The following is a 27,430-nucleotide window of genomic DNA, read 5'->3' as shown; positions in this document are numbered from 1 at the left end:
CAATGTTTCAACCGCTGTAAATGTCAAGGAACTGTCAGAGAACTGTCAGAAATAGCGGAGCTCTCTGCAGAGACACTTTTTGCTGGACTGGAATTCTTCTTATTTTCATCCTACTTCTTCTTCTTCTTCATCCTCATCCTCTTCTTCTTCTTCTTCATCCTCTTCTTCTTCTTCTTCCTCATCCTCTTCTTCATCATCATCCTCATCCTCTTCTTCTTCATCATCCTCATCCTCTTCTTCTTCTTCATCATCCTCTTCTTCATCCTCCTCTTCATCATCCTCTTCTTCTTCATCCTCATCCTCTTCTTCATCCTCATCCTCTTCTTCATCCTCCTCCTCTTCTTCTTCATCCTCTTCTTCATCCTCATCCTCTTCTTCTTCATCCTCATCCTCTTCTTCATCCTCATCCTCATCCTCTTCTTCATCCTCATCCTCTTCTTCATCCTCACCCTCTTCTTCATCCTCTTCTTCATCCTCATCCTCTTCTTCTTCTTCATCCTCTTCTTCTTCATCCTCTTCTTCATCCTCATCCTCTTCTTCTTCCTCATCCTCTTCATCCTCATCCTCTTCTTCTTCTTCATCCTCTTCTTCATCGTCTTCCTCTTCTTCTTCCTCTTCTTCATCGTCTTCCTCTTCTTCTTTTTGTCTTCTTCTTGCAGGTCACTGCTCATGCGCAGATTTTTTATCGGTAAAAAAATCAGCCGATTTGCCCACTAATTGCCGCGAAAATCGGCCGATCGGCAAAATCGGCCGATTTTTTTCCAACTTTACCGAAAAAAAAAAACGGCCAAAATACCGAAAAACGGCCGACCAAATCGCCCACTAACGATCCGAAAATCGGCCAATTTTATTTTCGGCCGAAAAATCGGCCGATTTTCGACCCATCTATGGCCTGCATAAGCCTTTCAAACACGTTAGTCTGTTGGAAGTCCAGGGTTCCCATTGCGGATTTACATGTAGTGTGGATTGGACAGTGCTGTTCTTTGTGATGTGCCTTTGACATGCATGTCAATTGTGAGTACAATACCTATTTTTATCATATCAATAAATGTTTTTTACGATAATGGACTAGGCCGGTGTGCCCCCTGCTTTCTTTGTATACAGAAGAATCCTGGCCAGGGATACAGCGTGTTTCATAACAGTCTCTCTCTCTCGCTGCAAGCTGTGCAGGCCGACTGGGGAAAGGAACATATGCACTCCCAGCTGGGGACTGCTCCGCAGCAGAACTCACAGAGTACTGTTAGGCTTGATTGACATATGTGCGGGTGGTGCCGCTGTGGATCCACACAAAAATCCGTGCAGCCGTACCCCCCCCACAGAAGAATGCGGACCCACGGGCGGGTTCCATTAATTCTAATGGCACGCTGCCCGCACTGGAAATCGCAACCGTACTGGGAACCGAGGTTCCCGTGCAGGCTGCATTTTCAGAAGAAGTACAGGGACTTTTCCCCTGTGTGTCCTGGGGCACGGCAGTCCATTCAAATGAATGGGGTCTTGTGCCCGTGCAAAACGCAGACCGCAGGAACGTACATATGTGAACCAGGGCTCAGCGTATGTAGGATTACTGGCCACTCCTCAATCAAGCTTCCTGGGTTGCCATGATGAAGCACATTTGAGGTGCTTGTCCCCAAGTCTACCAGCACTTGGGGATGTGAGAAAGGAGGGCAAGCCTTGTATCTCTAGCAAGGATTCTTCTGTGATCTACATTGGATGTTTAACCAATTTTAGGATTGCCTGCCCGCATTGTACTGTGGACGGGTGGCTCCTACAGCACAGCGATGTACCTGTATGTCGCTGTCTTCTTCCGGGTTCAAGGCGTGTGCCCCCATTGACTCCCGCTGTGATTAGACACAGCTGGATTTTGTCAGCAGGTTCCGGCCAATAAAAAACAACACAGGGCTCTATACAGAGGGAATGCACAGTAGGGAGAAGGAACAAATATTTTTAATAAAAAGCAGCGCGTACTGTAATACACGCATTAACACTTGTTAGGCACACACTTAACCCATTGATTACCCTGAGATTTTGACCCCTTCCCAGCCAGTGTCATTAGTACAGTGACAATGTATAGAATTATCAATAATCACTGTATTAGTGTCACTGGTGATGTCGGTATCACTTAACTTTCCACCATTTCAGTTAGTGTCAGATTGCCCGCTGCACTATCACAGTCCCACTATAAGTCCCTGGTCAACGTCAACATAAAATTTTTGTACCTATACCACAGTTTGTAGATGCTGTAACTTTAACACAAACCAATTAATATACATTTATTGAGATTTTTTTTTTTACCAAAGAGATGTAGCAGAATATATTTTGGCCTAAATTTATGAAGAAAAATTATCTTTTTTTTTTTTTTTTTTTTAAATCGGATAGCTTTTATAGAAGTAAAAAAATATAGTTTTTTTTTTCAAAATTTTCAGTCATTTATATAATAAAAATTTTAAAAATCCAGGGTGATAAAATATCACCAAAATAAAGCCCTAGTTGTTCAAATTGCATTTGGGTACAGCATTGCCGCACAATTACTAAAGTAGCGCAGTGCTAAATAGCAAAAAATTGTCTGGTCATGAAGGAGGTACAACCTTCTGGAGTTCAAGTGGTTAATATGAATGCATTTTATTTATTTTTTCAGTTTAGTAAAGTGTTTTTCAGTGTCTGTTGTTGATCCCTTATTTTGTGAAGCTTGTGCATCTCCTTGTGCATGATCCCAGAGAGCGCTGTAGATCAACCAACATGGGGAGAGGACATATAATATGTCAGTGTTCTGTGAAGCTGATCATAAGGACACTTCAGCGCATTACGTGGAAGAACAACTTTCTTCTTATGCTTTCTGTGTAGGATTCTAGATTTGTATCCAGGTTTTTTTATATTAACAATTAAAATGGGTCTCAGTCATGACTTCATTAATAAAGGTTCTCCTACACCTTATATGTAATGGGGCTGAAATTTGCTGGTTTTTCTACCGAACAGAAAAGAATGGCAAAATTAGCTACTAATGGTATGTTTTTGGTGTACCCTACTGACTCCAAGCATTCATCCATGTCTTCCCTATCATAATTACAAAAATTCCGTCATAACTATGTATAGGTTACATGACTCGTCGACTATATCTAAGCAGTAAAAGCTAATCTTCTTCATACTGCCAGCGTTCTGTAACAAGATGAATATTTAGCTCTAGAGATGTAGATGTACTCCATCTTCAGTCTGTGGAACTACTGCAAAACACTTTGACAAGCATCAAGTTTAGAAGTCACTGAAGCATAAATAATTAATGCAGTGAAGAAGTCGGCAGTATGAAGACAAGCGTGGACCGCAGCCTTCCCGCACTGTGCCTGTCATTACCAGCACACCTAATTCAACAGAGGTGGGAAAATGAAACCATCGTACCTGCAGCTCTTGTTTGAAACTATAAAATTATGCAATAAAAATGTTGAACTCTACATTTTATCCTAGAAAAAAAATGCTAAAAAATATAAATGTATACGTAAATCATAAAAAATGTACTTGTTTTGGCATTTCAATTTAAATACATTTTATAGACAAAAAGCTATAAAAGAACTAAAACTACGAAAACTCTTTAAAATATTCATGCTTCACAAAAGATTATCTTACAGTTACTTCCAGAGTCATCAGCTCAGTAACTTCTTTTTACAACCAAGTAGTATGATTATACTCAATTTCAACAATAATATTGCTTGCAGAATTCTGTACAACTCTTTTAAAAAAGTGTTTTTTGCATATTTTTCTTTACTTATTATGTTCAAAGATAGAAAAAGGTTTATTTTCTTAGTAGTCAGGTAAATGTGACAAACTGCATATGATATTATATTTACCACTTGTAGCTAGCAGGTAAAGATCTAGGCTATATTTCCATATTTTCATAAGGATGTGCGCTCCTGTTAAAATATAAGGTTTCTGTGTAAAAAAAATTAGACAAAGATAAATCATTTCAGAACTTTTTCCACCTTTAATGTAACCTATAAACTGTACAACTCAGTTGAACAACAAACTTTTATTTTTACTTCTCTCCATCTAAAAGGTTTCAAACTAAAATAATATGGTTGCATTAGTATGCACACCCTTAACCTAATACCTGTTGAAGCACCTTTTAATTTGATTCCATCACTCAGTCTTTTTGGGTATGAGTCTATCAGCATGGCACATCTTGACATTACAATATCTGCCCACTCTTCCTTGCTAAAACACTCAAAATCTGTCAGATTGCGAGGGCATATCCTGTGCACAGCCCTCTTCAGATCACTCCACAGATTTTCGATCGGATTCAGGTCTGGGCTCTGGCTGTACCATTCTAAAACTTTAATCTTCTTCTGGTGAAGCCATTCCTTTGTTGATTTGGATGTATGCTTTGGGTCGTTGTCATGCTGAAAGATGAAGTTCCTCTTCATGTCCAGCTTTCTAGCAGAAGCCTGAAGGTTTTGTGCCAATATTGACTGGTATTTGGAACTGTTCATAATTCCCTCTAACTTGACTAAGGCCCGAGTTCCAGCTGAAGAAAAACAGCCCCAAAGCATGATGCTGCCACCACCATGCTTCACTGTGGGTATAGTGTTCTTTTGGGGATGTGCAGTGTTGTTTTTGCACCAAACATATATCTTTTGGAATTATGGACAAAAAGTTCAACCTTGGTTTCATCACACCATAACACATTTTCCCACATGCTTTTGGGAGACTTCAGATGTGTTTTTGCAAAATTTACCCGGGCTTGGATGTTTTTCCGTAGTGCCACTCTAACCCATAGCCCATGCATATGAAGGCTACGGGAGATTGTTGTCACATGTACCACACAGCCAGTACTTGCCAGATATTCTTGCAGCTCTTTTAATGTTGTTGTAGGAATCTTGGCAGCCTCCCAGACCAGTTTTCTTCTGGTCTTTTCATCAATTTTGGAGGGACGTCCAGTTCTTGGTAATGTCACTGTTGCGCCATATTTTCTCCACTTGATGATGACTGTCTTCACTGTGTTCCATGGTATATCTAATGCCTTGGAAATTCGTTTGTACCCTTCTCCTGACTGATACTTTTTAACAATGAGATCCCTCTGACGCTTTGGAAGCTCTCTGCGGATCATGGCTTTTGCTTTAGGATGCGACTAAGAAAATGTCAAGAAAGACCCACTAGAACAGCTGAACTTTATTTGGGGTTAATCAGAGGCACATTAAATGATGGCAGGTGTGTACTGACTCCTATTTAACATGATTTTGTATGTGATTGCTTAATTCTGAACACAGCTACATCGCCAGTTATAACAGGGTGTGCACACTTATGCAACCACATTATTTTAGCTTTTTATGTTTACTACCCCCCCCCCAAAAAAAAAAAAAAGATTTCAGTTTGTTTTTCAATTAAGTTGTACAGTTTATAGGTCACATTAAAGGTAGAAAAGGTCTTAAATTATTTATCTTTGTCTCATTTTTTTACATCACAGAAAAGGTTTTATGGTAAATACATTTAATATGCTTAAATGCGTACAAAACTGGATTCAACTGGAGTCGGACGAGAAGGCCTGGCTCGCAGTCTCTGCTCCAATTTATCCGAAAGGTGTTCTATCGGGTTGAGGTCAGGACTCGGTGCAGGCCAGTCAAGTTCCTATACCCCAAACTCGCTCATCTATGTCTTTTTGGACTTTGCTTTGTGCACTGGTGCGCAGTCATGTTGGAACAGGAAGGGGCCATCCCCAAACTGTTCCCAGAAAGTTGGGAGCATGAAATTGTCCAAAATATCTTGGTATGCAGAGGCTTTAAGAGTTCCCTTCACTGGAATTAAGGGGCCAAGCCCAACCCCTGAAAATCAACCCTACACCATAACCCCCCCCCCCTCCACCAAACTTTACACTTGGCACAATGCAGTCAGGCAAATACTGTTCTCCTGGCAAATGCCAAACCCAGACACATTAATCAGATTGCCAGACAGAGAAGTGTGATTCATCACTCCAGAGAAAATGTCTCCAATGCTCTAGAATCCAGTAGGGGTGTGCTTTACGCTACTGAATCCAATGCTTTGCATGGGACTTTCCATTCCATAAAGCTCTCTACGCACTGTTGTTGTAGTAATATGAAGGACAAATGAAGTTTGGAGGTCTTTAGCTAATGACTCTGCAGACAGTTGGTGACTTCTGCGCACTATGCGCTGACCCCACTCTGTCATTTTTTGTGGCTGAGTTGCTATTGTTCCCAGTTGTTTCCACTTTGTTATAATACCACTAACAGTTGACTGTGGAAAATTTAATAGCAAGTAAATTTCACCAATGGACTTATTGCGCAGGTGGCAACCTCTCATGGTATCATGTATGAATTCACTGAGCTCCTGAGAGTGACCCATTCTTTCACAAATGTTTGTAGAAGCAGTCTGCATGCCTAGGTGCTTGATTTTATACACCTGTGGCCATGGAGGTGATTGGAACACCTGAATCCAATGATTTGGTGAGATGTTCCAATACTTTTGGCAATATAGTGTATATTTTATATCTGGAATACACACTATTTTATATTCAATATTTTTTAATGAACAAACCCCAGGATGTGTTTTTGTAATTTGAAAAGCCTGGTGGTTAGAGTTTGCTTTTCTTCTTTCTCAAGCTAATTCGTTATATGATTCTGCATCTACAAAACTGGCGTTGATTTCCTAAAAGATAGAGTATTTTTACGTACTTCTTGCCAAATTATTCTTCACTTAGCTTAATATACAGTAAAGGTGAAACCATTTTCACTTTGAATACCCAATCATTTGCAAAGGAAAAAAAAACTGTATTTTACTTGTACATGATTGGACAATTGAAGTGAACAGAGTTTCACTTCATTCATACAGCTAAATGAAGATTCACTTTGCAAATTGCACATTCATTTTACAATGTGAACATTTGCTATGAAAAGTGAGCAGCCCCTATTACTTTTTTAAACCATCCCCAAACTCTCTGATTCTAGTGTTATGCAGGTGGTGGCTACACGTAAAAGTCAAATTAGGGAGATTACATAAAAGCTCTTTTATACACATGTAACTACTAACATTTGAAATCAAGATGGGTTGGACACAATATGAAGAATCAGTGGAGATGTGCAGAAATATAAATGCTACCAAAATATACAGAAAATATGAGTAATTTGAGAAATTGTGTATAAGAGGAACTTGGTCTTTAAAGCCCAATCTTAATCTATTACTATAATGCAGTCAGCCTCCACATGCAGTAATGAATATGACTCCTTTTTACAAGCAGTGGCCCAGCTCTCCAGGACACCCCCTGAACACTGCTCTGCTCAACAGCTCAATTCTGGAAGCAAGAAAGATGTTGATTAGAGCAATGTTCAGCAGGGTGTTCTGGAACTCAGGAAAGCTTTTTACCCTTGCTGCAGCACCTGGCTAATGAAAAAGTAAAAAAGAGGCTTATTTATTACTGCATATGCTGCCTGACTGCATTATGAGAATAAATTAAGAGGGTTTAGTTGAGCTTCAAGAGTGCACACAGTATCTCATCTTAATCATACGTTTCAGTATCATAGTTCTGACTCCTATTATCTTGGCCACAGTCTCAGTCTGGAATGTCTTCCAAAGTCTAAAGCCCTGTACACACAATGAGAATATCAGACGAATGATCATCCGTTTTTGTTATTTTTGCATGCTAGTCTCCTATCGAAAGTGAAGAGGTTCTGGTATCGTACACGAAAAATGTTTGTGCTTGTCCCTTCAAATAATTTTGGATGAAAGATGTGTGCTAACAATCAGATTATCGTTTGATTGCTTCGAAAGCAGTATTTTGCATACGATTTTCTGATCGTGTGTACTAGTCTCTACAGGGCAGCTGGGAGCTATATTTCCACAAAGTTGTAGAGGTTTTTCCGCAGGCTGAAGGAGCCCCTACTTGGCATCTGTACACAATACTTTCTTCCTTGTGATGATATAAAGTAGTGACTCCCAGACAGTCACATTTAAAATTTACCATTAAGAAAGCCTGGTGATCCTTTGGAAATATGTTTTTGGTGTCAACAATTACAACCTACCTTAAGTAGTTCAGGAATTTTGTAGAAACGGCTTATGGCATGGAAACAATGGCATGAGTTTACAAAAAAGTCCTTATGGTTACCTATAGTCATAAACTATGGGTAATGAGCTAAGAGCATGTATTCATACTTCTAACAAAGTTTACGATTAAATATTGTACAAGAAGGCAGAGAGATAATGTTATAGATCATATTTCATTCCAGTTATAATCCCAGAGGTATTCTTCATATCCAAAATACCCAAAGGAAATGTTTGATGTTCTGCCAGTGGTGACTGTCCACATAGTCTGTGTTTGTCTACAATAAAGTTAACAATAAAGTATTTATATATAGACCCAACATTGTAATTAGGCAGAATTTCAGTTGCCAACTACTGAAGTAGATAGCAAACATCCCTGCCAAAAATTATAAACATTTCCCTCTGGCATAGTGGATATTTCAACCTGTAGAGGCATAACAGAACAACATAGGCAACTTGTAATATATATATATATATATATATATATATATATATATAAAGAAAAAGAGAGAACTAACACATATACACACTGTAAGCAGTAGAGACAATGCGCATTCTAGAGTGACAACACTGCTCCTGTATGGACTAAAGCCGGCCACAGATGGATCAAATCTCGGCCAGTTCAGCAGGTACTGGCTGAGATTCAATCCATCTATGAGCAGGCTGATTGTACCAAAGTCGATCCATTAATTGACTTGGGTACAGACAGCATGTCAGATTTTCACACACGATTACTGCTGTCAGCTATAACTGCTAGCAGTAATCACTATGTTCTGCCGTCTGGGAAGGCTCCCCAAACCCCCCGCCAGAAGAACACAATAGTACTCCAGGAGGCAATCCCCCATCAACTGAGTGTGTCGATTGGGGAATTGAACGATTTTCTTTCCTTCCACCCATGTAGGAAGGAAAGAAAATTGAGTCATCTATGGACTACTTAACATTAGGTGAGCATTGTCAGGATAGGACAGGAAGAGCTAATACTGGCAAGATGAAAAGGTACACATTAAATAAAAGGAAGCCTGCAAAAAAATTGGGAGAAAGGTAAAAAAAAAAAAAAAAACTTTTAAAATTGTGTTTATAACTATACTTCAAGCAGCATTTCTTAAAATACAATGAGGAACAGAAGTATTTGAACACCCTGCGATTTTGCAAGTTCTCCCACTTAGAAATCATGGAGGGGTCTGAAATTCACATTGTAGGTGCATTCCCACTCTGAGAGACAGTATTTAAAAAAAATTTCAAGAAATCACATTGTATGATTTTTAAAGAATTTATTTGTCTTGCACTGCTGAACATAAGTATTTGAACACCCAAGAAACAGCAAGAATTCTAGCTCTCAAAGACCTATTGCTGTGCCTTTAAAAAGTCCACCTCTACTTCACTCATTAATCTAACTTCGTAGCACCTGTCAGAGCTCTTTAAAGATACCTGTCCACCCCACAGTCAGTCAGACGCCAACTACTACCATGGGCAAGACCAAAGAGCTGTCAAAAGACACCAGAGACAAAATTGTGGACCTCCAGAAGGCTGGAAAGGGCTATGGGCAATTGCCAAGCAGCTTGGTAAAAATAGATCAACTGTTGGAGCAATAGAACATCTTTGGAGGGAGATGAAATTCCATGTTGCTCAGTGACAGCCCCGAAACCTGACAGATCTAGAGGAGATCTGTGTGGAGGAGTGAGCCAAAATCCCTGTTGCAGTGTGTGCAAACCTGGTCAAGAACTACAGGAAACGTTTGACCTCTGTAATTGCAAACAAAGGTTTCTGTACCAAATATTAACACTGATTTTCTCAGGTGTTCAATTACTTATGTTCAGCAGTGCAAGACAAATAAATTCTTTAAAAATCATACAATGTGATTTCCTGAATTTTTTTTTAAAATTCTGTCTCTCAGAGTGGGAATGCACCTACAATGTGAATTTCAGACCCCTCCATGATTTCTAAGTGGGAGAACTTGCAAAATCGCAGGGTGTTCAAATACCTCTGTTCCTCACTGTATCAGTACAAATATGGGAAAAGATATGGCACCACTCTAAATGGCCATTTAAAAATCACTGTCAATTACTTCTTTTGTTGAGGTAAACCAAAAAGCCAATGACAGCATGTAAGGGAAATCAAACCAATATGCCTGCATTAAATACTTATATAATGTGTTGCTTGGTTGCTCCATTAGGTATAATGGACTTGGATATGTAATAGAGATTGCGGGTTCTAAATCACATATACATGGTACCACTAAGCCTTTTCTGAACAAATCAGAACAAATAAATTCATCAAGAAAAAAAAACTAGATAGTTAATAATGGAATAAACAACTATGTTTTAGCTTTACCTTGGTTCAGCTGAGAAGGCTCTATAATCTGGATTCCATTTACAGAGCACTGTGCTTCATTCAGTGGAATTAAGGTTACTGTGCCATTGAGATTTTCAAAGATACAATGTTCACTTTCCAAATCGAGTCCATGCAGAACTGTGATTTGAAGATATGGATTAATGTGATTATTGCAGGAATAAAGACAAAATCTTCAGATGTGATATATATGGAGTAATTTATATACTGTTAGAAAAGCACAAATGGACATCTGGATAATCCCTAGTTCCAGTTTAGGAGCAAGACAGCGAGACAGCGAGACAGACGCATTAAGATTGTTTTTCAATTTCTAAGATGTTTGTGAGTTTAGTACCCTATAACTCTTTGCATCTAAAGCCTATCATAATAACAGATTATGGGTTTGTTGTTTGTAAATCTAGGGCTTTAATAAAGTAACCAATTTGTAAACATTCTATTTTTACTTTATAGGCTTTAATTAAGAAAAAAGTGTTAGAAAGCAATACATATTTCTGTCATTTATCCCAAATACGATTCACATTGTTAGCATGGAGCCTGATATTTACACCAAACATAATCTGCAGTCTTACTATAAAAATAGTTTTAAATAATGTAACAGAGTAGTAAAAAGTCAAAATCTGGCTCTCAGTATTAGACATCATTTTTCAGACTGCTACGAAGACAGGCAGGCCCCAGCTGGGTCATTCTTACCCTCTCATAAGATGGCTGCTGGACCTCTCAAGAAATACTGATAATGCATCATGCATCAGATCCATAATACACCATATAGTGAATATATTGTTTACGGACATTGATTGGACAGAACAACATAATAACCGACAGGCAGAATTTGCGCATTACACATATTTATTTTCTGGTACTAGCCAGGGACCCCATGTTTAAGATAGTCTATTGTGGCTTACTGAACATTGTACAGGCAGTTATGAGGTCGTACTAGCTGGCAATAGTTTAGAGGGGAAAAGGGCTCAGGGGGGCCGGTTGTTACAGAAATAAGGGGGACAGTGGGGTGCTAGGGAGTCTATAGTGAGGGGTCAGTTCCCCTTTGTAGGGGAATTAGGAGGTGTGTACTACATTTTTTCAGGATTTTGTATTTTGTTTTCTCTATATGTACTAATATATTGTGGTAGTCATACGTAGGTGTCATATCAGTTGTTTTGCTTTGTTTTGTATAAATGCTGATAATGTCTGAGCAGTCATAACTGAGATTTCCCATGAAATCACAAGGTGGAAGAAACTGAACCCCACTAGACAGATGTGCCGTCACTGAACCTCAGCATTCTATCAAAATGGCAGTCATGCAGAGAACTGCTACTGACTGTAGCATATGTTTAAAATGGCATACAGTAACTAAAGAGATTTTGTCATATAAGAATCACAGAGGCTGACATTGATAAACTCTTCATATGAGAATCCTAGTTCCCTGAATGTCATGTTGACACTTTGGTTTCGAATACTTTCTGAGTTGCTCACCTTAAGGAATTATAGAGACAAGGAACTTTTACAGTTATTACACTATGCTTTACAGCATGCTTCTTTGGGCTCAGTGACTTTTTTTTAGGGGTTTTCCAAAAGAAAATATTACAGAAGTAAGGAATATATTAAGTGCTGGTTCATATTTATGTGGATTAGATGCGGTTTGAACCATATCCAATCGGCATGACATGTGAAAAAACATTGCTTCCTATGGTGCCTGTTCACATATGTCTGGTGCACGGTCGCTGCGGATTCAGTGCGGTTTATGAAAAAAAGTGTCATGTACAATTTCTGAGCAGTGCAGTCCGGTTCAGGTGCAGATTACAGGCTATTGCTGTCTATGGGAACCATTTTTTAAATTGCATATGTGTGACCAGGATAAAATGTAGAGCTAATCATGTCCTGAATGTAAACCTGACATGAATCACTGAACAACTACTGTGTCAATTAGCTGTGAAACCTGAGCTTCAATCCGCATGGCATATGTGTGAATCAGCTCTAAGAGTAACAAACATAATCTGACAATCAAGTACTTATAGTGGTATTAAAGTCTAATTTTTTTTTTTCACCTGAATGCATTCTCTACATAAAAAGGTATAAAATGCCCCACTACTAGTCCTGCGCAATATCCCTAAACACTTACCTGGCTCCACTCCAGAGCTGCGTACGGCTCCAGTTGCTTTTAATATACTTTTAAGTAAGACACATTTAGGACATCAACTCAGGGATATTTTTAGGTTGTTGTGTATACATATTTATATATGTTGAAACATCACCCTATGTACCATATCACAAATCAATATAGACACATTTAACAAACTAGCATTTTCTTCAATGGCAATGGCAGCCCTAGTTCTTCCTTCATTACATTGTCACTTTAATCTATACAGGCCAGCAATAAAGGTCTGGACACTAAGCACTATGTGCAATTTCTATTACACACAATTAACGATCATCAAAGATAATCTACGGTATATCGAACAGATACGTAAAGTGGTTGTAAAGGCTCAAGCTTTTTTTTAACTTCATGCATTCTCTCCCTCCTCATTGGCTGAGACAACAATGGTAGCTACTGGCTCCCACTACTGTCAATCACAGCCAGTGAGCCAATGTAGAGAGAGTGGGCGCAAAGTTGCATCATGCTTCGTGTGTAAATGGACACACCGGGCAGTGGCTGGTGAGTAAGCCTGCCCGCATGCCCCCATAGCAATCTGCTTGCTATGGGGGGCACTAGGCAGGAGGGAGACGACTGGAGCTCCAGTAGCGCACTCAAGAAGAGGAGGATCAGGGCTGATCTGTACAAAACCACTGAACAAAGCAGGTAAGTATGACATGTCTGTAATTAAACATAAATAAATATAAAACCTGTATTATAACTTTAGGGTGGGACTACAGTTTGGATGTTGTTTGCTACAAGCAGGCAGTTTTTTTATTGCAGAAGAGACATTCAACAAAATAAATTGACCTACCTGCTCTGGCATGCAAACTGAACTGTGCATGTGCAGCTAAGCTTACAGAGGCCGGTCCAATCTCTGTGTGCTGGAATGACGGCCTCCTGTGCATGTGCAGAAGTGACATCATCTCACAGAGATGAATGACAATGTCCAAAAACCGGTACATGGGAGAAGATGTCAGCACCAGCGAGGGACAGGATCACTGGAGCAGAGGTAAGTTCTGCTTTAAAATTGCCTGGTCTTACAAAATGATTTAACTGCAGTCAGTCTCCTGTGACATAAGAATATGCAGACATGTTATAGGACATCCCATACATGTCAAAAGCTCTGATCTGTTTCACCATGTCAGCACATGGTGGCATAGTGAACTTATCAGCCTCAACACATATGCAATATTGGAAGATGTTTCAGACATGTGCCAAGCCTGCAGCCTATGAAGCCCAATCTCTTCTAAATTAAACTGTATCCACATTTATACTGTCCTGCTAGAATATATACAATAAATGAAGAAAGTGGCAAACCATCTTAACGGAAAGAAGACCAGTTCATACATGTGCCCCATTGCTATTTGCTACATAAAATGTGTTTTACTGAAAAAGTCCCTTAAAGGTCAGGGTGACTGAGCCATCTCAAAATCAATGAACGAACGTACAGTCTATAATCTTTTGTTCTTGTTTTTCTCTGATTCAGCAGGGATGTGTCGGAACTGTATCAGTTGCAATGGTCCCTCTCTATAGCATGTTGACAGAGGACTGGAGGTTACTTCATATATGACTTCTTTAAAAGAGATAAATCTGTACGGTTTGTCACACCTGGAATGTATTTAGTGGATTTAAATTGAAAGCATCCTTGTCTGTGTTAAATGGTTTGTCTCAACCATCTAACTGCCACTTTTAAAGGGACAACTTGATCTGTTAAAGGAAATGAAAAAATAAAACTTACTGCCAAAATCAACAGATGAAAATAAAGGCAAAAAAGCCTAAAAAGAAAATGAATGCAGCAACAACATGGGGGGACGGTAAGATGCAATATAACACAGTTTTGGTTTCGGATTTGATACCACCTTAAAAAACTGTGTGCTGTGATCTGCATTTTTCCCAGTGAATAAACACCAGTTACCGCAAGTATACATAGAAAACAAGTGTTTTCTATATACCTATTCACTCCACAATGCTGGTGCAATGTGCGACGCATTGCCGGAAAATGTAGACATGTGCAGTAGATGGCACCACATGTCACTGCATTGTGATTGTGGAAACCTGAAAGAAGTAAAAAAAAAGTAATGATAAATAGTGTGATGCGCTAAAACGTGCATTACACCAGCCCCTGCCAGACCTCACACTGACAGGTACCCACACGGCAGTTTGCCATGCGGGTCAGTGTAATCCAGCTTTAAAATGTATCATTTCCTTGTTTCTGTTTAAGATATTTATGTTATACATATCAGTATGAATATATATTTTAAACATTGTTTATATTGTGTTGCATTCTTGTATATATTGTGCTGTATTCTACTATGAGTTTATATTTCATGTTTTATACATGTATAAAGGCTCCTCACAGGATGTAGGAGGGGAGCCTTGACTTGGGCTGCAAATCTTGGCTCATGATGCCTTGCTTGTTGCTTTGCCAAAAAAAAAAAAAAAGAACCTAGTGGAAGTTTCAGTTTCCGCTATCTCTGACAGAAATGAACTCTATCTCAAAAAGAGATAAAAAAAAAAAAGTTTATGTCAAAGTACAAATACTTCAAGTTTTATGTATTACCTATGTCTTGTTCCGATGAAGCATCCTCCCTTCCAACATATGTGCGACCCTCCTAAAAACACACACACAAAAAAAAAAAAAAAAGGACAGGACAGACAGGAGAAAAAAAAAACAAAAACATTTTAATATGTTTACCTTTTAAAATGTACTATTTCATTAGTGCTGTTTAATAAAACATAATTGTTTTCAAGAAAAAAAAAATGCTACTCAGAGAAGCCTGCAAATAAATAATGAATAATAAGTGTTTGTCTGATAGCATGTTTTCCAGACGTGTACACCTTCGTGCACAAACACTTAGCAAATTTGGCTGACACAGAGACCCTCACTCATTGCAGTAGACACAAGGGATGGGAAGGCCTGTCTTGTTCTCAATTACTATCATCAGTAAAGGAATCGTCTACATCTTAGACCACATTAACCTTTAGCAAACTTGTAATAAATCCATAGATCCATTCCAAAAATACCAAGGTGCGGTACGATCCAAAAGGAAGGGAAAACAGAAGTATTGGCATCTGTTTAAATGTCCTCAGTCTACTCAACAAAAGTACTGATAACAGCAAAAAGTTGTAAAAAAATGACATTTTGAGCTTAAAGAAGAACCCTCACCAGAAATGAAAAAAAAAAAAGATGAAATTCCTGTCCCTGTTTCAATCTGTACAGGGGTTCCAAAGCAGCACTTTAACTGGCCCACGTCTCCCTTCACAGCTATCTGATAATACAGAGCAAGGTAGATGGAGTTCTGACTGACAGTGCAGGAAGAGAAGGGCTGTGACAGGCAATGAAAACAGGGACTCCACTGTGAAGCTCTCTGAGCCAGGATCTGCTGTCAGCTTTTCAGAGCACAAAGAGCAAAACTGTCAGATTGTGTTTTTGTGAATACTTGTGGCTGAAGAGATGTGCTTTGATTTTCGAAAACACAGCCAACAACAGCACAAGCCAGTCACTAAACTTGTTTGAGAGACAAATGTAGTAGCTGGCTTGTGCTGTTGTCAGATTGTGTTTTTTGAATGAAGGAGTCCCTCCTCACCTGCAATCATTAACACAAGTTGACAATTTTATTCTTGGTGCCCCGAAAAGTCCAAAGTAGTTGACTTTTTTGTTTTAATCAGGGAAATGCTCTTAAATGCACCATAGATTAGTATTAATAAATTCCCAATAGAACAAGCTGACAGTTTCACTCTCTTTGCTCTGAATAGCTGGCAATGGCTCCAGGCTCAGTCTGCAGTAAAAAGGAAAGAAGTAAAGGGAAGGCGTTGTAGAATGGAGAGAGTGGAGGGAGCTCAGTGTTGTCTGTATCTCCACCATAGGCATGGTGGCATCTTCAAGGGAAGATGGAGCTACAGTCAGCACTGACAGAAAAAAGTTATTTTAATTCAATACCCCCACACAGATTTGAACAGTGAAAAGTGCTATGTGCATGGGGTCCCCTGGGGGACCTAATAACCTTTTTACATTTCTGGTGAGAGTTCTTCTTTAAACAACATAAAACCCAAACATCAGAAAAAACAGAGGAAGGAAAAAAGTGCTTGAAGGAAGCTGCACAAAGGCAGCATCCCTTTAGATACCCCTACTGAGAACACACCCCATGATATCTGCTCACCAATTGTACTGTAAGTTTTTAGAAAACTGCCCATCCTACACAATGCTTATTTGATATGGCACCTCACACAGAGAAGTCTGAGCTCTGGGAGATGGTGCGCAGACATAAAGGAAAGCATTCTACCTTTAGTAAAAAGAAATAATAAATGCACTCATATTGAAAATAAATATGCATTTATTTTTTTTTTGCACTTGGGCCTGCAAAACACAGAAACAGCGATTAATGGATCATGACTGCCATGCACAAGTTTCTGCAGACTTCTCCTCCAGCCCCAAGTCCATACCAAGGTACAGACCTTCAGTTATGTGCCTAGAGCACGTATCAATGGACTACATGAGCAGTGTTGTCACTCCATCCTTCAGTAGAGCACAGATCCTAATCTGAATGTAGGCTGTCACTTTAAATATGCTGCTAACCAGCTCTAGCAAGCTTTAGTGCCACAATAAATTTGATTAAAGTGTATGTAAAGCCTTGCAATTAATTTCTCATAATTGTGTTCTTTTGGTCTGGTAAATATACCATTTGGAAGCATTTTGTTTGATAAGTGCATAAAAAAACGTTGGTCTTGTCAGAAATTCAGAACTGTCCTTTGCCCTCTGCACACTTTCTGTGCTACATCTAAGAGCCCTCCTAGTTCTCATCTTGGACTACAGGATTATTAGTATTTATATTATAAACTTCTGAGAGTAGGAACGGTTGAGTAGTTTAGAAAAATACACTGGGCAGGGCTGACACCATTCAGTCTGCAAATATCGTGTCTGCTGTCAGTCCATAATAGGGCTCAAGTACAAAGCACATTTCTGGCAGATCAACAGATATGCTTCTGTACTTGCACAGTCTTTGAAAGGATAAAATACAGGGAAATGTGTATGAATTGAAGAGCTGTACTGCATACGTTTTCTTTTTGCCTTGACAATGGCTTTAAGGCCTTGTAGCAGCTTGTTTAAAGTGACAGTTAGTCTCCCTTTAAGATTGGATAACATCCTTAAAATGCAGCTGAGGTTTGCTTTAAATGTGTCAACAAAGCTTCCACGTGCTTGCTGAAAGCTCTGAAAATGCTCAGTAGATGCTTATAGGGTTCATTCACACTAATGGTTTCTGCAGAGCTCTTCAGAGAGCATTTGACAAGTGGTAAGGAGGCGTTGCGTCACCTCCTCACTGCCTGCTTTAACCTATGGATTGCCACACCATAACCAAGTGCACTTACAGAGCGCCCCCATCTGATACATCCACTGAAAGCGACAGGGGGTAGAATTCCTGCTGCGGCTGTGAGGCAAAGCATAGTGGCTGTGGTATTTATAAACCCCTGGCTGCTTCCTCTGCCGCTAAAGGGGTTAAGGCAGAAGCTCATATTGCTCACAAGCATGTGTTGATATGAGTAAAATGAAGGCTAAACTGACCGTGTGTTTGCCCTGAGCTGCCAGTCTAATCTTCCAATGGGGAAACTTGTCCTAAAAAGGGATATTTCCTTGCTTTAGATAGATCTATTCTTGCATTCTAATTTATTTCTGGAACAGGGAGTGAAAGAAAATATCCCGAATGAGACACTGACAGAAAAAAAAAGTGACCTCCCAATAAAGAAAAATATGTGCTGCAGCACTGAAATCTCACTTCAAATTTTTCAGTGTACTATCCTTCAAGTGGAGCTCCAGTCACAACATAAAAAAATAAAAGTTAGTACCGTATTTGCCGGCGTATAAGACGACTTTTTGACCCTTGAAAATCTTCTCAAAAGTCGGGGGTCGTCTTATACGCCGGTACACATGTTAGGGGGCTGCGGCATTAAGTACAGGGGTTTGCAGGGGCTGATGTCTCTTACCTGGATCCAGTCCCACGACGATCCGGTCCAGGAAGCGCGGCGTCTCCTTCAGTTCGGCCACTGGATGTTCGTGCGGCTGCTCGGCTCCGCCTCCTTACCGGTGATTGGCCGCCAGAACTGTAGCTCAGGAAAGGCACACAGGCGGCCAATCACCGGCGAGGGGGCGGAGCCGAGCGGCCCCGCGAAAATTGAGTGCCGGAGCAGCAGGTAAGTGTGCTGTGTAGAGGTGCTGCTGCAACCACATATGCTGGCTGCAGCAGCACCATACGAGAACAGGGTCAGCAAGTCTCAGTGGGAGGAATAGTGCCCCATCATTGGTGTCACTGATACCAATGATGGGGCACTATTCCTCCCACTGATACCAACGATGGGGCACTATTCCTCCCACTGACACCAACGATGGGGCACTATTCCTCCCCCCCACTGACAACAACGATGGGGCACTATTCCACCCCCCACTGACACCAATGATGGGACACCATTCCTCCCACTGACATCAATGATGGGGCACTATTCCTCCCACTGACACCAATGATGGGGCACTATTCCTGCCACTGATACCAATGATGGGGCACCATTCCTGCCACTGATACCAATGATGGGGCACCTATTCCCCCCACTGATACCAATGATGGGGCACTATTCCTCCCACTGATACCAATTATGGGGCACTATTCCTGCCACTGATACCAATGATGGGGCACTATTCCTCCCACTGACACCAATGATGGAGCACTATTCCTCCACTGATACTAATGATAGGGCACTATTCCTGCCACTAATGCCAATGATGGGGCACTATTCCTGCCACTAATACCAATGATGGGGCACTATTCCTCCCACTGACATCAATGATGGGGCACTATTCCTCCCACTGATACCAATGATGGGGCACTATTCCTCCCACTGATACCAATGATGGGGCACTATTCCTTCCACTAATACCAATGATGGGGCACTATTCCTCCCACTGACACCAATGATGGGGCACTATTCCTCCCACTGACATCAATGATGGGGCACTATTCCTCCCACTGGTGTGCATTGGAAGAGGGGTAGTCTTATACGGCGAGTATAGCCCAAACACTACATTTTAGCAGGAAAAGTAGGGGGGTCGTCTTATACGCCCAGTCGTCTTATACGCCGGCAAATACGGTAGCTACAAAAACTGTACCTTCTGGCTTTTAAATAGCAGACACTCACCTGTCCCTCGGTTCCACAGTGTCCTCACCACATCCGGTCCAGTAGTCTTCTGAGACCTGTCAGATGTCCCAGAACACTACAGGGAGGGGGGGGTGGGGGTATATAACTTACACTTCCGATTGCGGAAGTGGGAATGGGTACCTGTCAAAATTGGTAAAAAAAAAAGGTGACAATCCTTAGGGAGCGGGAGATAAAGCTTTAAAGAGGAACTTACCCTTTTGGGTGGAGCTCCCCTTTAAAGGGACAAAGCACATGATGTACTATGCTTCATGTTCCTACATGCTTTGTAGAACTGGACAAATCCCTCCCCCTGTGGCTGTTTGTTAATCTAGTTATAAATAAGATGGCTGTTTGATCACCAACACTTGTATCTTGTACTTTATTGTATTTTTTTTTTTTAACACATGGGTTCTCCACATACTCTCCATTGTCCGTGTCCTATATGATGTCCCTGATTAAGGACAACAAACCCTTGAGTTCTTATACCATATTAGAAGATTGTTTTCTTGTCCTTTTTTTTCTTTTTTGTGGACCCTTTTTTATTTTGTATTCTTTATTTTTCATTTTTCACGTTATTTTTTCACTTTTGTAATTTTTTTTCTTACTTTTCATTGTATTTTTTCCTTTCACATACTCATGTTTTAATCTCTATTCGGCTTATTAAATAAAGTATTTTTTAATTTGTATTATTTACATACATCCTTTCTATTTTCTATGCTTTTCATAAGAGAAACTAGGCTGCAAGGTGAAAGGAAGGACCTCCAAGGTGATATTCTCCGAAATATTACCTGTGCCATGCGCAACTCAGGAAAGACAGGGGGAGATTAGAGAACTCAATGCATGGCTAAAGACCTGGTGTAAGAGGGAGGGATTTGGGTTTCTAGAGCACTGGGCTGACTTTTCATTGGGGTGCAACCTATATGCTAGAGATGGTTTGCACCTAAATGGCTGGGGGTCTGCTGTGCTGGGGGAGAGGTTTATGGGGAAGCTGGACGATTATTTAATCAAGGATTGAAGGGGGAGGGAGAATTAGATTATAATGGGGTAGACAGACAAGACAGGGGTCAGTCCTTATTGGTGGGTGGAATGGGGAAAGATGGGGGGGGGGCTATGGCAGATAAGGTGGTTTCCATGTTACAAACAACCATTGGAATTGGTACCATTTGTATGAAAATAAAAAATATGCAAAATACGTGTGCACAAGGTGTCAATGGATTAAAGTGTTTGTTTACCAATGCCAGAAGTCTGCCAAGCAAAATAGGAGTTGGAAGCTTTGGTGTATGAGCAGAACTATGATTTAATTGGTATTGCTGAACCGTGGCTTCATTCTTCACATGACTGGGCCATTAATATTCCTTGCAATGTTCTCTTTCGGAGAGACAGGGTAAAAAGGAAAGGTGGTGGTGTCTGTCTCTATGTGAGAAGTGATCTCAGAGTGAGTGTGAAAGAGGACCTAGTTGATGGAGAGTGTAATGAGGCTGAAGCATTATGGGTGGAACTGCACATGGGGGTGCGTACTACAAAGGTAATCACTGGAGTTTGTTATAGGCCTCCGAGTGTTAATGAGGAGATGGAGACTCAGCTCCTTGCACAGATCGAAAGGGCTGCAAGGGCTGGGACAGTGATAATAATGGGGGATTTTAACTACCTGGAAATCAAATAGAGTAATGGTACTGCAGGAACAGTTAAAGGGCAAACATTTAGAAAACCTACTACAGGACAATTTTATGGTACAGTTTATAGAGGCTCCAACTACGTATGATGCTCTGCTGAAGCTGGTAATCTCAAATCATGCAGAGCTTATTACGAATGTCCATATAAAAGAACATCTGGGTAGCAGTGACCATAATATAATTTCACTTGTTAGCTGTAAACAACAAGCACATAAGGGAAATATAAAACTGCTCAACTTTAAGAGAGCTTATTTTCCAAGGCTGAGAGCTGCTCTCCAAAACTTAGACTGCAAAGGAATATTGGCATCAATGAACACAACACAGAAATGGGAGTTCTTCAAAAAGACTGTATGTGAACACACTGCAAAATATATTCCCATGGGCAACAAGTTTAAAAGGCTAAAAATCAAACCTATGTGGCTTACGACCAAAGTTAAAAAAGCTATAGATAATAAGAAAAGAGCTTTTATTAAATGTAAACATGAAGGAATACTATCATTGTTTAAACATTACAAAGAAAATAACAGAATATGCAAAGAGGAAATAAAGGCCGCAAAAATTGAAAATGAACGACATACTGCAAAAGATAGCAGGACCAACTCCAAAAAATTCTTCAAATATATTAATAGTAAAAAGGTCCAGTCCGAGCATGTAGGCCCTTTACAAAATAATCTAGAGTGGCTGACTGGGGCAAAGAGAAGGCAAATTTATTAAATACCTTCTTCAGCTCTGTGTATGCAAAGGAGCATCGGGGAGCTCTTGTCCATAATGGGCATGGTATTGACACAGCTCCAGATGATCCACATTGGCTCACAATTCATATGATCCAGAAATATTTAGACAGTAAAAGGTGAATAAAGCACCTGGACCGGATAGCAAACACCCACAGGTCCTTAAAGAATTGAGCTCTGTCATTTCAAAGCCATTGTTGCTAATTTTTAGGGACTCTTTAATGACTGGCATAGTACCACTGGATTGGCGTAAGGCCAATATGGTGCCTATATTTAAAAAAGGGGTCAAAATCTTTACAAAGTAATTATAGACCTGTTAGTTTAACATCTAAAGTTAGGAAGATACTGGAGAGTGTAATAAAAGACCACATAGATGAGTTCTTGCTGGAAAAAAAATATTGTAAGCAACAGACAGCATGGATTTATGAAAGATAAAAGTTGTCAAACAAATTTGATATCTTTTCATGACAAGGTGAGCAATTGACACAGTTCCCCATACACAGCTAATGTGTAAGGTAAAGTCTATGGGCTTGGAAAAATCTGTAAGTAAATGGATAGAAAACTGGCTAAAACATCATATTCAGAGTAGTGGTCAATGATTCATATTCTGAATGGTCTAGGGTTGTCGGTGGTGTACCCCAATGTTCAGTATTGGGACCCTTACTTTTTAATATATTTATAAATGATATAGGGCCTGGGATTAAAAATACCATTTCAGTCTTTGCAGATGACACCAAGCTGTGCAGTGGAATAACGTCCTTACAGGATGTCTCCACCTTACAAGCAGACCTCAATGCACTGTTTAATTAGGCAACTATGTGGCAAATGAGGTTTAATGTTGATAAATGTAAGGTTATGCACTTGGGAATTAATAATATGAATGCACCATACATACTAGGGGGAGTCAATGGTGGAGAAGGATATGGGAGTTCTGGAAGATCACAAGCTTAATAATGGCATGCAATGCCAAGCTGCGGTTTCTAAAGCGAGCAAAATCCTCTCTTGTATTAAAAGAGGTATAGACTCCAGAGAGAGAGATATCATATTACCCCTGTACATATCATTAGTAAGATCTCATCTGGAATATGCAGTTCAATTTCGGGCATCAATTCACAAAAAGAACATTGGGGAACTGGAGAAAGTAGAACTGGAGAAAGAACAGAGAAGGGCAACCAAACTGATAAGAGGCATACAGGAGCTCAGCTATGAGGAAAGATTAGAGGAACTGAATTTATTCTCTATTGAGAAGAGGAGATTAAGGGGGGGGGTATGATCAACATGTATATATACATCAGTGGTTTATATAGTGAACACGGTGTAGAGTTATTCACCCTGAGGTCATCACAAAGGACAAGGGGGCACTCTTTACATCTGGAGGAAAAGAAATGTAATCTCCAAATACGGAAAGGTTTCTTCACAGTGAGAGCTGTGAAAATGTGGAATAGACTCCCTCAAGAGTTAGTTCTGGCCAGCTCAGTGAATTGCTTTTAAAAAGGCCTGGATTCTTTCTTGGATACACAGAATATAACTGGTTAATAACATGTATAGGTACAGTTGATCCAGAGAATATCCGAATGCCTTTTAGGAGATCAGGAAGGAATTTTTTCCCCTGCAGGAACAAATTGGATCATGCTTTGCTTGGTTTTTTTTTCCTTTTTTTTTTTTTTTTTATGGTTGAACTGGATGGACTTTTGTCTTTTTTCAGCCAGACTAACTATGTAACTATGTATAATACATGTTTTCGTTTTTTTTTTTTTCAGTTTATTTTCCATTTTAATTCTTAATTTTTCATCTTTTATTCTATTTTTTTTATTTTCATTAGTTTTTTTTTTCCATTTTTTTTTCCTTTTTCATCATTTATTTTTATCTCCTTTTTCTTTTACTTTTGATTTTTATTTTCCAGAATTTTTTTCTTAGTCTCTTCTCCTTCTCCAGTAATTTTGTTCTTTTCTTTTCATGTTTAAACACACTTTTTTCCTATGTCAAACAAATGCTTGATCAAGACCTCTTTATTATTCTTTCTTCATTACTCCTTTCTCACATCACCTGCATACACACCTACTTCCACGGCCAATGATGTTATATATAGCTCTTGGACTGTTCGTTCACCAAGCCTCTGTGACCAAGCACCATATGGACGGGGTGAAATGCATGAGAGGGCATGGCCAGAGTGATGGCTGAGGCCATCCTACCACATCTTGTTCCTCTCTGACTCCTGGGGTTGGGTTTGAGTGGTGTCCATCCTCATCTATACCTCTAAGTGTCTGGAATTACTTGGGATGCTGCTCCCATCTTTTCTTCTCTGCCAGCGGGGTGACCTCCGTTTCCTGTCAGTCTTGAGTGGCGCAAGAAGCATATTTATGATTTTCAGCACTTGTATTAGTTACCAGCACTTGCTTGAGTCAAACAGAGGGGAGGTGGTGTCAGACTCCTATCCCTCTGCATTCCTCTTGCTGAAGATTTCTGGCGCAAGTGCTTGGAGCCAGGCAAGTGCCATTTATCAAACACCTAGATACATTGTCGGTTGGCTACAGGGAGAGAGGGGTGGTCTATCAAACCTTGTAGCTTACAAAACACATGGGTCAAAGTACTACATGTACTTTGTCCCCTGGAGGCAGAACACTGAACACAAAATGAAGTGAGAGTTCTTCTTTAATTGTAAGTGCACGTGCACTTACAGTTTTTCCTTAGTCCCCCCGTCTCTATCATGAAGAATAACACTGTTCCTAAATTCAGAGCAAAGTTGCCACTCTTATGTAGGCTGTGCCTGCTTGCACTGCAGCGGGATGAGAAGATGTTGTTATTATGGTCATTGCCAATGCACAAGTCTGTAGCTTGTCAGTCAAAACCTGGCCACACCTAGCCCTGCCCACTACGTTTTGGATTGGCACAACTGACTGTCATGCTGGAACCCTCCCACCATGAGCTGCAGTGTCTGGGAAGGGGAGTGTGTGAGACTCAAATCAAGAAGGATATGGCTGATTCAAAGGAGCTAAAAACTACAGGCTTTTGTCCAAAAAATGATCCTATAGCATATATGTATTTGTGTGACCTCAGTGGGGATATTAGACAGTAAACTACGCTGTGGAAGGAAGTGAAGTAAATTGGCAAAATATGCCAAGGTAAAAAAAAAAATGCAGGTCATTCAGTTTATAATTACAATCTCCTGGTTCTCTTTGGAACAGCCATTGTCTAGCTATTACAATAAACTTTACAGATCACAGCGATACTCTGAAAGAAAAAGTCTACCATTTCTCTAAATTACTTTAAATGTATACATTTCCTATGGATCTCTGCTCCAAATGAGCTTTGCATTTACATATGGCACATCGACTTTAATGGAAAGCTGTCACTAAAAATACACTACTGATATTGAAATAGACAACCCTAAGCTATGTACCGTACTGCTGAAAAGTGTGTCTTATTCAGCATACATTTGTGAAAGAAGGCATTTCCCATTGATTCCCCTGCAGCAATACATTGCTATTGCATAGTAAGTGCATCTCCATATTCTGGCCTTCACTAACAAAGAGCTTCTGATCATTAAGATCTCACCTGAAGCTAAATGCGGCAGCACGTCAAGCCTCAGATAAGGATGCACATTGTTATGTATAATGCTGCCAAGAATTCTCATCTATATTAATATGTGGTGCTTCCCTTACCCTATTCTTAATACAATTTAAAGTGCAGGTTTATGGAAAGAATATAACATTTCTAGCACTTTCATATGGATTTTAGCATTACGTATAAGCCAAAATGTCTTTTATCTTCAAAGTAAATAACCACTTTTAAGAATCAATATTAGGGTTACCTTTCAGTTTTATCCCTGTATTTAAGCAGATATTTCAGTTAAAGTGATGGTAAAGGCAACAAAATTACTTACAGTATGTTGCATTCTGACACTAGAATTAACATAGAAGTGACATAGTTCAATTACCTGTTCATCCTGCTAGTATTTTGTTAATTTTCAACTTCCTTTAGTTTTCAGTCACACCAATCTGACTTTGAAATCGTGTGACTTCACTGGATTTCTAAATCGAATGTCAGTCCGACTTCAGGTGCGACTTGCAGGACACAGATGTCTATGAAAGTTGAACTTGAACTTGCAAAAAGTATGGCATGCACTACTTTCAAAATTGGTGCGACGAAGTTGGAATCGCACTTATATAGCGGTTTTGATTGCGGACAATAGGGTGATTTTGTTATGCGATTTGAAACTATCAAATCACTTGAAAAGTTGCTCTGGTATTACCGGGAACTTAATCTTTTTGCTGCCATGGATATACGTAGGCACAGAACAGTTTCCAGCTGGTCAGACCAGTGCTCCATATGTCAGTCACACTCCCCCTTCTGGTCACTGATCACAGCTATTCACCTACAATATGACCCCCCTCCTGCTCTATCTCTTCAGCTTCCCCTGCTACTCCATAATCCCCGGTAGCTCTGCTTGTCCTTGCAAGCCTTCTAAATGCCTCCTTGTCACTCTTATCTGTCCCACCATTTACATTTTGATGTCAGCGGGAGTGGCTAAGAGGACGCCATTGTCCATTTACATCCATTCTGAATGGGCGCGAATGTAAACGGATGATTACCGGTTTACATTGTTTGCCCAAAGAAATGAATTCAAGAGATGGATAAAAAAACAGAAATGAATGAATTCAAGGGATGGGTGAAAAACAGAAATGAATTAATTAAAGAGATGGATGAAAAACAGACCAAATATCCATGTGAAAGAATCTATGGTTTCTGGCCTTCAAATGCAATTTCCAATACTGCGCTAGTGCTCTGTGAAGTCTCACTTCTACTGTTAAAAAGAATCCATCTTCAGTGTTCCAGCTTAGGGGCCCAATTTAAAATCAGCAAAAATAGGTTTCCTCCCCTTTGTTCAGAGCCGTAGCTTGCAAAGTATGCCAATCTAATGTGGTTTTCTACTGTGTAAAAATATAGTTCTGGAGGCAGAGTCTGTCAGAATCAAAAATACCCTGTGGAAAAAGATTGACCTGCAGAACTGCAAAGGGAAGCACTTTGTAGGAAAGCTGGGGCTGATGGCAAAAAGCAGGTCCTACATAGAACAGTGACATCACCATCACATGATCAGACTGTAAGGTCAGCTTTGCTGACGGAGGAACAGAATGCTTTCCTGCACATCTCAGCAAGTTGGTGACATCCCCCAGTGCCATTCCTTCTGCCCCAGGGCCATAACACATGCATTGGCTATTGTTAAGTTGGCCATACACTATTAGATTTTATTAATTCAGCACAGGTGGGTGAATCTCCAGCTGCAGATACTGTATTTTTATAGTAGTTGGTCCCCTCGCTGTGATTAGAAG

The 27,430-nt window shown here is 40.0% G+C and overlaps 1 protein-coding gene across 2 annotated transcripts in view; it reads right to left on the bottom strand.

Moving 5' to 3' along the window:
* Positions 1-27,430, bottom strand: part of KIF16B (kinesin family member 16B) — a 273,891-nt gene that overhangs the window by 70,323 nt on the left and 176,138 nt on the right. For both annotated transcript variants that reach the window (XM_089691598.1, XM_089692251.1), the window contains exons 14-15: positions 15,075-15,126; positions 10,366-10,503 (exon numbers count right to left, since the gene is read on the bottom strand). In XM_089691598.1, coding sequence (XP_089547724.1) covers positions 10,366-10,503; positions 15,075-15,126 — 190 coding nt within the window. The remainder of the gene's footprint in view (positions 1-10,365; positions 10,504-15,074; positions 15,127-27,430) is intronic.

This window comes from Staurois parvus, unplaced genomic scaffold (genome assembly GCF_062004578.1).
Source record: "Staurois parvus isolate SC_StPar_1 unplaced genomic scaffold, SC_StPar_1.0 ptg000001l, whole genome shotgun sequence".
Lineage (NCBI taxonomy): Eukaryota > Metazoa > Chordata > Amphibia > Anura > Ranidae > Staurois > Staurois parvus.
Note: the sequence above shows the minus strand (reverse complement) of the source record. Positions and strands in the feature narration are given on the sequence as shown.